Genomic DNA, 12,388 nt, shown 5'->3' on the forward strand with positions numbered 1-12,388 from the left:
TGCATCCATTGTGTGAGAATTCCCTGAGGCAGGTACTTCATGGTAATAGTGTATGTTAAAGCACCATGAATGCCACCGGTGCTAGAGAAGTTTAGTAATAACGAGTTCCAATCATTTTCCCATGACTCAGTGCAATACTCAAGCAGCTTGCCCGAGCCACCCCCCATGCCACTGTGGTCACACTGCAATTCTTAGCGCGCTACCTTGAGCAGAGCTAGCATGTGTCTGTCTGCTCGCACTTGGATGCGTCCTCCCAGGGCTGCGTAGATGTACCTTAAGTGCTATCCACCTGATGCCATATAACCCAGAGGTAGGATTTGTATTGGGTACTATTTTTACTGATACCAAGTCCTCCTGGCCCCCCTATCTTCTTGATGTTTTGTTTTGAGCTTCGTGGCCATGAAATGTTTGCTTTTTCCTATACATTGTATGCCAAAACCTGTGTGGTGTTAACTTGCTTGGTCGCCTTCTCTGAATATGAATATACTACCAGGGTGTTGTCTTACTTGCTGTTCCCATAAATAGAAACTTCAGCTTTCAAAGTCCTAGAACAAACACTTGACACACATCGCTGTGTTGGCAGTTCTTGCTGAGCACTTGCAGATTGAAAGAGCCTTTTCTCTTCTCTCCCCTCCTCCCCTCTTTAATCCTTTTTTCAATAATGAAGGGAAAAAACGTTCTTCAGACAGTTTTTGTTCAAGAAAGTGAGATCATCAGCAAAGAAGTCAAAACCAAGAGCTGGCTCTTACCTCTCCTGCGAGGTGACAAATGTAAATCGTTCACATTTGATGTCAGCATCTGATCAGCTTTTCATCCATACAACATCTGGGAGTGGGCTCAAATAAATTAGCTTTTCAAATCAAAGAGCGAGCCCTCTATAAAACCAGTTAGAGCTGCGTGAAGCATTGTTGTTAGCTCTGTCATTTGTTAAACTTCAGTATGAGATCACACACTGTATTGCGGGAACTTTGATGGCACAAGTCCATTATTTGTGTCTTATCCATCCGCTAAATTGTTGTTAAATTAGGAGTGAATTGTGTTGCTTGAAAAGCTTTGCTGTCATTCTGCAAGGTGAGAAACAGGATTGTTTTTCAGTCGCAGCATTTCTATGATTGCATGTAATCAGTGTGATGACCACAGCTACTGTTAATCTTGCAAAATATGTTAGCCTAAAGGAAGCTTTGCTGGGTGAGAGCAAGTCATTTGATCTGTTTCTACTTTGTAGAGCTCTGGATGGAAACTTCTCTTTGTTGGTGGGTCTTGCAATGCAGTTGCTGGATTTCAAGCACTTCCTCTTTCTCCCTCCAATGTACGTGACATAGTCTATATTCCCCAATCCATAGCATCTAGTAACCTAAATTTTGTCCAGCCCTAATCCCCCAATGCCAAAATGGCATTGTCAGAATGGGACTGAAGAATCTAGTTTTATCTCTGTTAAAGCTGATTAGTTTTAAATGAGATAAAACCATGAGGGCCTGACTGCTCTTGGCCATCAAAGATCCCATGGCACTTTTCACTGAATTAGGTGTTAGCTTTCAGCTCTTGCTTAGATTCCAAGCTGAATAGTCTGCCTGACTAAATTCCTATATGTTTATCACTGGGTGCAGTATTCTTCTCTACATCCAATCTTAAGCTTCTGTTGAAGGTTGCTATGGCTTGAACACAAGTCTGTGTTGCTGTGCACTGCTGTAGTTGTATTGTATCTTTAGAGGTAGCTGCACTTCCGTGGTGAAGCAAGTCTGCATGGTTTGTAAAGCTTCTTTCTGAAGACAGGCTGCTCGAGAAACTCAGTCAGGATGGAGCATTGTATCCTGTGACTTGCAGCCTCCATTTGCTCTGAAATTATCCTTCCTCATCAAACATGAAGGTGGATGTGGCTTCCTTGTAGAATGCAGTGGGCCGTATGTGGCCTGCACTGTGCTTATCCTTCCTTTTCCCAGAGACCTCTGTTCTCAGGGATGACATGTTTTTTTCTGACCTCAACATTTGTCCTTTTTTATAACTGACTATGCTGGTCTCACTCGCCTTCCCTCTCTGCGGATTGCGCGCTCTTTTTTCCTTAAGAAATAATGTCCATATTACAACCTTTCCTTTTGTGACATTGAAACGGAAATCATTTAGACAAAAGAAAATAATACCCACAAATCCGGAGGGGAATTCTGGGAAACCACATTATTCTGTCTACAAAGATCTTTCATTTTCCTAGCAAATAAACCAGAAGAAAGCGATCGGTAGTTATTCCTGTGCAGCATTTGCTGAACAGATAAGTTTGGTATTTTGCCTAGGACATATTAAAAGTAGTGGCTTAAGAGAAGTCATATTGGCTGATTACAGAAATCTCTATACTGTATCTTAAAGTTCTCTGGGACTGGATTGGTGGGGGGGAGGGAGGAATGAGTGAGTCATACTTTTAGCAACACAAACCTGAGAGCTGCCAGTGCACATTATATCAATATATGTAACAAAATATTTACTTAGGGTTTCCATTAAAAGTTCAAACGCAGAGGGTTCAAATTGACCCCTGCTTTTAGAACCTCTGGTGGGAATCCTGAGTGAAATTTAACTCTGTTCAATGTGTTTTTATTGGCTGCCTTCATGTTTTATTATCTCATGTAATGAGATCTCTCTTGGTTTGTCGATTTTTCTGCTGAGGACAAAAAAGTTCACATATGTAACGGTGCGCATATGGAATTAAGGTGTCATTAAAGTCATGATGTAATGACCCCTTCTCCTTTTCCTTTGGTCAATATTTGCCTGTAGGGTCTATATGTTACAATATTGGCTTCAAAAGAAATCAGTATTTTTTTTTTACCTTCTGAAAGTGTTGGCTTCAAATGCTCGTAATATTAAAACTGTTGTTCAAACTGTTGGTCTTAGACTTACTGTCTAAGTAGTTTCAGGCTTGGGCTCTTGATCCATGCAGAGCAGCTTTCAGGGCATCTGATAATATCACAACACAGCTGTAGGCTGCTTTCTGAGGTGAACGATGTGATTTTTAATCTACAGAAGTTTCTCCCAAGCTTTCCAATGACTTACGGAATTTGTCCCTCAGTGTGGGATGGGATTATTACACTCTCCCACTGCGGCCCATTGTATTTACTCTCTGCAGGCCACTTTAATGGAATACAGGTTAGCTGGACAAAGCTAAATTCCAGCATTCCCTCTTCCCTGTACTTTTCAGCTGCCTTCATATATGCTTAAGTATAACTTTCAGTTCCCAGCATATTAAACTCCAGCATCATCAGAAGAGTGTGCAGTCAGATATATTGCAGTGCTTAATTATTGTATGTATTTATTATCAAATTACACTTAAAATACAGACATTAGATGAGATCAATCATGCTATAGATTCATGCTTTATTTTTACACCTGCTTGCAAAACTGCCCTATAATGTGTTTTTTATGAGTACAGAGTTAATGTAAATTGTATTAACATATTATATTTATATATATATAAAAATATAGATAAATATCTGTAATACAAACAAAGTCATTATCCAGGGTGAACCCTATTTAAAAACAAACAAACAAAAGCCTATTAACAGTTGAGAGATCAATGGAATTAAAAATATTCTGCAGCTAATCACTGTAAATCTGTTCGCCCAGTTCTTCGTGAAAAAACAGATGACACTTGTTGTGTTCCTTGAAGGTCAACAAAGCAAGCTAAGGACGCCTGCTTCATGGTAAACACCTTGTGAGCAGCTCCTCTGACTTAGCAGCCCATTGGTTTAAATACCTCCTTTAATTGTAACCACAACAGCAGGGTTCTCAAACTGCGGGTTGGGACCCCTCAGGGGGTTGGGAGGTTATTACGTGGGTGGTCACGAGCTGTCAGCCTCCACCCCAAACCTCACTTTGTCTCCAGCATTTATAATGGTTTTAAATATATTAAAAAGTGTTTTTAATTTATAAGAGGGTTCGCACTCAGAGGCTTGCTATGTGAAAGGGGTCACCAGTACAAAAGTTTGAGAACCCCTGTGCAACAGTATCATGCAAGAAGAGAGCTGGGCTTTCAGGTGTCCAGTGTCCTAAGCCAATTAGCGCTTCATGGGTCATAAACGGCAACCTACGCTGCACCCAGAAATGAAATGGAAACTTGTGCAGATCTCAGAGCTAACCATGTAATGTTCTTCCTGCTTGAAGTACTGCATAATAAGCCTGCAACTGCATTCTGTACTACCTTACATTTCTAGATGGTTTTCAGGTGAAGCCCATGTAGGTTGCTTTGCAGTGTCCTAATATCAAGGTAACAAAGGCCTGGATCATTGTAACAAGGTCCAGATTTGAAAGACATGGTCACACGCTTCTTACTAAGTGCATATCCACTTGCAGTAACAGGGCCATATCGGTACCTTGATAAAGAAAGAATTCTTAGTCCTAGACAAAACTCTAATGTGCCCCCCCAAATTGCAGTCTCTGCAGTGCACACTTCAACTTTAGATGAGGGTAATCAGAGTCTGCATCGTAGAATACAGCGCTTTTATCAGCCCCAGTCTTAGGGGCAACAATTACTGGCAGGTTTCAGCAATCAGATGGGAGAGAGAGAGAGAGAGAGAAGAGTTTAGCGTGTCAGTTGCTAAATCAGTCAAAAGAATCTATATCTGGAAATGTAAAGACCTGTCCAAAGAGGAAAAATACTTGTGAATGTTGCGTGTTGTCATTTTCTTGTACATTTTCCTTGCTGTCTCGTTATCGATGGCTCTGTGCTAACTCACAGAACTCACCTCTTGAATAACTGCTCTGCCAAAAATGACCTGGCAGAAAGTCTAGTGATTGTAAAACTGTAGAAATTCTTTTTGAAAGGTGACTTTTGGAGGCAATTACTTCCCTCTAATACTATACTGATTTCCCGATGCAATTTCAGGAAACGTTGAAGTGGGTGTTCATATCGCAGATGTGAGTTACTTTGTTCTGGAAGGAACAGCGCTGGATCAAGTGGCCAGTGGAAGGGCAACTAGTGTGTATCTAGTGCAGAAGGTAAGAATGGCTATCTGCTTCTTCTGAGACCTGTCTCCCTTTTGCCTTAAATTCACTATAAAGGATCATTATCAGAAGCAATGAAACAAACTTACGAGAAAGTAATTCTTCCTCTCTACTCCGTGCTGATTAGGCCTCAACTGGAGTATTGTGTCCAGTTCTGGGCTCCACATTTCAGGAAGGATGTGGACAAATTGCAGAAAGTCCAGAGAAGAGCAACAAAAATTATTAAAGGTCTAGAAAACATGACCTATGAGGGAAGATTGACAAAAATTGGGTTTGTTTTGTCTGGAAAAGAGAAGACTGAGAGGGACATAACAGTTTTCAAGTACATAAAAGGCTGTTACAAGGAGGTGGGAGAAAAAGTGTTGTTCCTAACCTCTGAGGATAGGACAAGAATCAATGGGCTTAAATTGCAGCAAGGGCGGTTTAGGTTGGACATTAGGAAAAACTTCCTGTCAGGGTGGTTAAGCACTGGAATAAATTGCCTCAGGAGGTTGTGGAATCTCCATCATTGCAGATTTTTCAGAGCAGGTTCGACAAACACCTGTCAGGGATAGTCTAGATAATACTTAGTCCTGCCATGAGTGCAGGTGACTAGACTAGATGACCTCTCGAGGTCCCTTCCAGTCCTATGATTCTATGAAACTCAAACCATTATTCTAGTAAACCTACAAAAAACAAGCAAATCCAACACATGGATAACAAAGTTGTACAAAATCTCAGTACAGCCAAAGAAGGCTTTGCATAAAACAGGAATACACGATTTCACTGTGCAGTAAAATGTAATTAAAATTCAACAGGCATCGATCAAAGCAACCTAAGAAACAAATGCTACATTTTTGAAGTCAAATGTATTAATGCATATATGCTGATTTTCAATTATTTGATGGGGTAAATTTAGGAAGCTTCCAGGCCAAATCTGTATCATGGTGGTGTTCCCGATTTTCACAGTTACATGTGCAAAAGTGCTTTCAGGGTACATTGAATATTACAGGCTCTTCTTGCATTGAAGGAAGCCATATAACCTTCTTTCTCCCAACCCACTGTGTAATCCTAAAGCAGCAGCGACAGAAAGTGGAATATGAAGGGACAACACAAGGTTCATAAGAGCAGATTCTCGTCTTCCTTCCTGATCAGTTGGGCTATACCTCCACTGTTGTTCCATGGATGTACCCAGCAGAAGGGGCATCTCTGGTTAACATTCTTCTGTTTAGTGTGTGTGGTCTGGAATGACCTTTCTCCCATCCCCTCCTTACCAGATTTGCTTATAATTCATAAGGTGGCACCTTCAAATCTCTGTGGGAGCTGGAAAGGGCATTGGAAACTAAAGATTTCTCCCATCAGTAAGCGTGAATCCATCCCTAATCTGCTACCCGGGGAAATTTACTCTTGTTGCACTTGTGTTATATCTGGCTGAGAGTGATTGGAAGTTGGGCCATAGTCTTTGACAGAAGTAGCCTATGCATGCTAATTCCTTAGCATCTTGACCAGTACTCTGACCTTTCGCTGTTGTTGGGACACTGTCTAGAAATATTTTTGAAGGTTTTAAAACTTTCCTGTGTCAGTAACACTTGCTTCTCCCTCACGAAATTGCTTCTGTAGTTTCCCACCGTCGTGCTGAGTCTGATGGTCCCGGAACATTGTAACACAGCTTACCCGTTAGAGGGTGTGTGTGTGTATTGACCTGTGCTTATAAAATGCCACATCTCAGTAATGATCCTCTGTTCTGTTTTGTCCGCCAGCCACAGCAGATTCAGAGCTATTTCTCTGATGCTAATTGTGCAGTTATGTTGGTTTCAGTTTCTAGTTGTTTATTCTTAGTAGGTGATTTATAATTTATTTCCATGGCTTTTTAGTTTTAGTTGGATTAGTGAGAGGACCTAATTGAGGAGGAACCAAAGAAATCCATGGGCTTTTTAAGTGCTTATGGGCATGGGGATGCCACTTGGAATAGCAATTGGAACACTGTCTCTGTGGGTCCACGTTTGAGGGTTTCAAATGGATAAACTGTTTAGAATAGTTTTCTCATTGCAAGACACAGGGCACATAGGTGCTACAGTGTGAAACTGAAGGCACAGTTTGTCCAGAGAACTCCACTTATCAGTCAGCGACCATCCTATATAAAAAGGCTGAAAACAGAAATATTTTGATTTGGGAATGGTGCCTCATGTTTCCATTCGCTTCTATGGGCTGGGCTTCCTGGTTGGACTAAATCTCCCATAATGCACCATGGTCTACTATGATGTGCTGCCTCCCCTTTCCAAGACTGTGGGAGTTGCTAGCCATGGTGTCATGGGAGGTATAGTCCTGCAGGAAGCCTCTCCTATAGAGGAGAATGGGGATATGAGGCAATCAAACTAAAACACCCAGGAGGCACTATGGCAGCATTTACAAATCAGGATATTTTGCTTTTCAGGCTTAATTTTTTTGTGTTTAAAAAAAAAATTCCATGGAAAACAGATACTTTTTACGAAAAAATGTGTTTATTTGAAAACCCAATTTCCTGTTGAAGAACAATTTTGACAGAAAGTTTTCAACTAGCTTTAGATTTCATTCTTTGTGTTTAACTAGGATTTCCACTTACATAATGCCTTTTCATGCCCTAAATCTTTATTTGTTCTCCAACTGCCTTGGTTTGTTAACTCCAGAAGTGGTGTTTTGTCCATTCTTTCGGATAGATTTTTAAGAGTGCAAACCAAATTAGGTATTGAAAATATGGAAGACTTTTCCCAGTGTCTCTAACGTGGTTAAAAATTGATTAAATGTTGGATCTGAAAATTCCTACTTTTTAAGGTGATGGTTATTAATTCTAACAAAATAGCTAAAAATAAGTGTGGGTCTGGACAGAAGAGGATAGTAAGAGCTGGTTTGAAACAATATGATGGCAAGGTCACGCTCATAGAAAATAGACTTTCCTTTGATGGAACTGTCCCATAAATGCAGCTGTGATGCTGCCATTACTTAGAATAATGCAAATTCTCTCAAAAAGAAAATTAAATAAATCTACATATATAATTCCCCTGAACCATCTGTCCAGAAGACAAATTATTGTGTAATGGCTAACAGTTTGTTTAATGACAGGTTTCAGAGTAACAGCCGTGTTAGTCTGTATTCACAAACTGAAAAGGAGTACTTGTGGCACCTTAGAAACTAACCAATTTATTTGAGCATAAGCTTTCGTGAGCTACAGCTCATTTGAGCTGTAGCTCACAAAAGCTTATGCTCAAATAAATTGGTTAGTCTCTAAGGTGCCACAAGTACTCCTTTTCAGTTTGTTTAATAAAAGCCAGAGGTTTAGAAGTAAGAATGAATCAAGTTTTAAAAAGCAAGAAAACCTAAACAGTTTTCTCCCTTTTGGCACATATTATGGTGGTGTTATTTTAGGTGTGAAGCAACTCAAGTGAAAGGTCAGCCATAAATCCCTACAATATTTTACTGGTCCTGTTTTATAATAGAGATCAAAGATTGGAACTGGAAGCCTGTCTACATGTTGAGTCCAAGGACTTTAAGACATTCACTTTTGACACCAGCAGGTTGTCAGGGTGTTGATATTTTGATAATGTCAAGCTGGGTAACAAAGAGTTGATCGAAATCTGAATTCATGGAAGTGTTGATACAAAAAAGAAAACTCTGAAGCAGAAATCTTGGCTCGTAAACAAATTGCCTATTTCCTTTGAGTGTCTTTCAGTGTATGAGTGATAGGCTAACTGAGCCCACCCCATTGTTAAATCTGTGTTCAAGAGCAGCCGATGGAAGCTCAGACTGGTAATGTAATACCACCTCAGCAGATAGACCAAGGATGAAGGGGTCACTCATGGAAGTCAGCAGACTGATCATAATCAACCCAAACCAATTGAGAGCAGTCAGCCAAAGGAGGGCAACAGAGGAATTAGATTGTTTGAGGGGAATAAAATTGTCCATGTGACTTTGTGAAAATCCCAGGGCGTTATTCTTAAACTGTGTTTGTTCTTTTTGCTCTTTATCTTGTTGATTGATTGATTTCCCCCCGCTGATCCCTGAAAAACCTCTATGGCAATTCCCATTGATTATAGAGCTGCCCTGGCTCACCTGCTGCTGAACTTGGCGAGTGAGCCAGTCACAGCTTCAGCAGATGTTTCTGCCTTTTAAAGCCAAAGGGGAGTTTTCCAGTGCAGTGTATGTGCCCCCTCCAGCTACCCCAGCTCTCCAGGAATCAGTACTAGGTCTGAAAATGAGTCATTGGATTCTGGAGGCAGTTTGTTAACCCAAGAGGCAAAACCCAAAAAGCCCAATGTTCTCAGAAGCAGGGGTGAAGAGTCACATGGTACTATGTGAACCTGCCAGCCAGAGGGACCAGCTCTTGAACAGTGTGTCAGGACATGTTAAGTTTTATAGCCACAGAAAGACACTATATAGGAAAACTTCCATCTTCAGTGCCCGTTTCTCTTAGTCTGGTGTCACAGGGACAGGTCCTCGTGAATGCTCTCTGCCAGCCACCCGCTAGGACTGCAGTGAAGGGAATCCATATCTCTGTGCTCTGGATCCCTGCGTGTTTCAAGCTTCTGGAGCCTCAGCAGACCACAGATCTGGTTCCTCCCTTGGGTTCTCCGGCATGTTTCCTAGGCCCTGACTCTGTCAACTCCCCCTCCTCAGAAATGGAATGCCTGAGCCCCCCTGCCAATAGCCCCCAGGAGCAGCGCTGGCCCCCCCAGATTGCCCAGTTATTTAAACAGTTTCTGTCCCAGAACTCCACCCCAAAGGTGTGATGCTCCTGATTACAGTTTAACTCTCTCAAGGGTGTGCAGCAGTTGTGAAGCAGTTAACACACAGTCACACACCGGTCTCTTTCTGTCTCATCCTTAGGGATCATTGCTATCCAGGAAGGCAGACAGGCAGTATCCCCCTGCCTCACACACAGGCTGTTACATGCTGGGTGGTCTCTCCCTCATGAAACCCCTTCCCCAGAGCTTCACTGACCTTGCTCACTCCCATCTCACGCTTCATCTTCCTGTCCTCTCTTGCTTTGTGGCTTGCTATTTAAACTCTTCCTGGCCACCTTTGTTCTACCTTTTGAGTAAGTTTCCACTGCTCTCACCTTCCCCCACCCTTCAGAGGGGTCAGCTAGACTGGATTTCTAAGGTTTGAGCTGCTGTTTTAGCAGAACCTTTGGGTGATTAAGGTATTGTTATTCATCTTAAATATTTACCTTTGTATCTGTCTGGTATGTACCTGCTACGGGACATTTCAGCAATAGTGGATCTGCACACATACTCATGATACAGCAGTTTTTCAGAATACAACTTCACATTAACAACCAGAATTCATAAGTTGATCAGACAGACGACCCCCGCCCCAGTTCCTCACATCTGGTCTCTCTCAGCTCTCCTCCCCATCCCCTGTGGTGTCAGTAGGGCACACAAAGCTTGTCATACGGATTTGTAACTGGTTTCAGAGTAGCAGCCGTGTTAGTCTGTATTCGCAAAAAGAAAAGGAGGACTTGTGGCACCTTAGAGACTAGCAAATTTATTTGAGCATAAGCTTTCGTGAGCTACAGCTCACTTCATCGGATGCAGAAACTGACTCAGAAAGCACCATGGGGAGCAGATAAAACATGGCAAGAGGAAACAACTTTCCCTCAAGATGCTTGCTTGCTGGGCCCTCGCTAATTCAGCTCCGTACTTTGGAGATGGGCAGGAAGAAGATTTATCTGAAGGGAAAGAGGGAAAGGTAAACCCTCTGCCTATAATTTGATTTAAAATGCAAACCCACAGTAGAGAGTATTGTATTCATCAGCCTCTAATTCTGACTGAAGTAAATGCGCTTTTCATTGTTTTACACAGTTGCGTTCTATTACACATTAGAAAGACTTTCCTGGGGGTTGTTAACTCCCTCCCCACTCCTCATTTGGAAGACTGTTTTTTCTAGTTTTACCACTAGATCTCTGCAACTGTATTTCTCAGAGTAATCAAATGTGAGAACCCGTCAATCCCTGTACCTGTGAAGGTGGTGGTCGCTTTATTTCAGTGATGTGCCACACTCCAGTTACAGTAAAAACAGAGCCTGAGGAGGTGGGCCCCATCGGAGCCAGCCCATAGGTAATTTGCCTAGAAAGCTGGTTCACATTTATGGTAGAATGCTTTCCCTACATTTCAACCAGCTGAATGTCTACATTCCATAGTAATCCATGTACTGGCTGGCATACATTGCTATCTCTTGGCAGATGGTCACCTTGCACGTTCTAAGGGTAAGGCATTTGACGAGATGAGGCCTCCGTTGATTATTCGAGACACGGCTATGCAACACTGTTACTTTGCAAATCTTTCACAGATCTTTAAATATGTACCTCTGAAAAGCAGAGTGCTCCTCCTACCCCAAGTCCTGTTGCAAAAGCCTTTTCTGGTGAAAGAAGGAGCCACGGGACAACCCCTAATCACTCCTTTCTTCTCAAAACCTGACGGAACTGTTGCTGCTTTATGTATAAATACTGCACTCGCATGTCTTAAGAAATCAGATGCTTAGTTTGTCATACAGTATTTGACTGTATCGTGTTAGTGGTCAGGCCATGAGATGAAATGTGCAAGCATGACCCAAACTTTGTATTTCACAGCTGTGAATTTATTCTCTCTGTAAAATATATCAGCGAATCCAGATATTAAACAGATGCAGACAACTGACCAGGACTATGGAGGTGTGGCCTGAACACAGAACTAAGGACTTAATTCAGCAGAGCACTTAAGCATATGTGTAACTAAGCACATGAAAAGAGTGCAAACCATGAAAAGTCCCATTGACTTCAGTGGAACTACTAATTTAAGTACCTAAAACAGGACTGTGAATTGGAACAACTCTTGCACGATGATTTCTCTGGCTTCATTCAAATCAGTTTGCCTCTAACTCCTTTTCCCTATCTGTGAAATGGGAGTAATATTTCTCTACTCGATATAGTAGGTTTGTAACAATTGATTGCTTGAAGATGAGTGTTTAGTACCATAATTATAATCTGAGTTAAAGCTTTATGTTTTACATCATCAGAACCCCTTCTATGCCATTATAGCCTCTTGAGTCAGTTATGAATCATACTCAACTGCACTTAAGAGAACTTTTTAAAACAAGAGCACCCCCTCATGTCATATGAGCTATATTTTATGCCTAGGGTAACCAGAGGTTTTATGCAAAGCATACTGGATCCTGTATTTCTCTATCAGAATATTGTTGCTTCAGTAAGAGATCAGGGAAGGGGAAAGCTGTCGTACACAAAAGTATTCAAATCAAGTATCATTGCTATCAGAGTGTGGGTCCTTATGGATTTTGGATGTGATCTCCGTAGTCTCAGTTATCACAAGATGACAGTTTTCCAGAGAAGAGGCACTTGCAACTGTGTTCTTTATTCTGGGTTATGCATTTAGGAATTTTACTGAACCTGCTACCA

The 12,388-nt window shown here is 41.5% G+C and overlaps 1 protein-coding gene across 3 annotated transcripts in view; it reads left to right on the plus strand.

Moving 5' to 3' along the window:
- Positions 1-12,388, plus strand: part of DIS3L2 (DIS3 like 3'-5' exoribonuclease 2) — a 270,593-nt gene that overhangs the window by 144,246 nt on the left and 113,959 nt on the right. For all 3 annotated transcript variants that reach the window (XM_074963408.1, XM_074963406.1, XM_074963407.1), the window contains one exon: positions 4,865-4,977. In XM_074963408.1, coding sequence (XP_074819509.1) covers positions 4,865-4,977 — 113 coding nt within the window. The remainder of the gene's footprint in view (positions 1-4,864; positions 4,978-12,388) is intronic.

The sequence above is a fragment of the Natator depressus genome, chromosome 9 (assembly GCF_965152275.1).
Source record: "Natator depressus isolate rNatDep1 chromosome 9, rNatDep2.hap1, whole genome shotgun sequence".
NCBI lineage: Eukaryota > Metazoa > Chordata > Testudines > Cheloniidae > Natator > Natator depressus.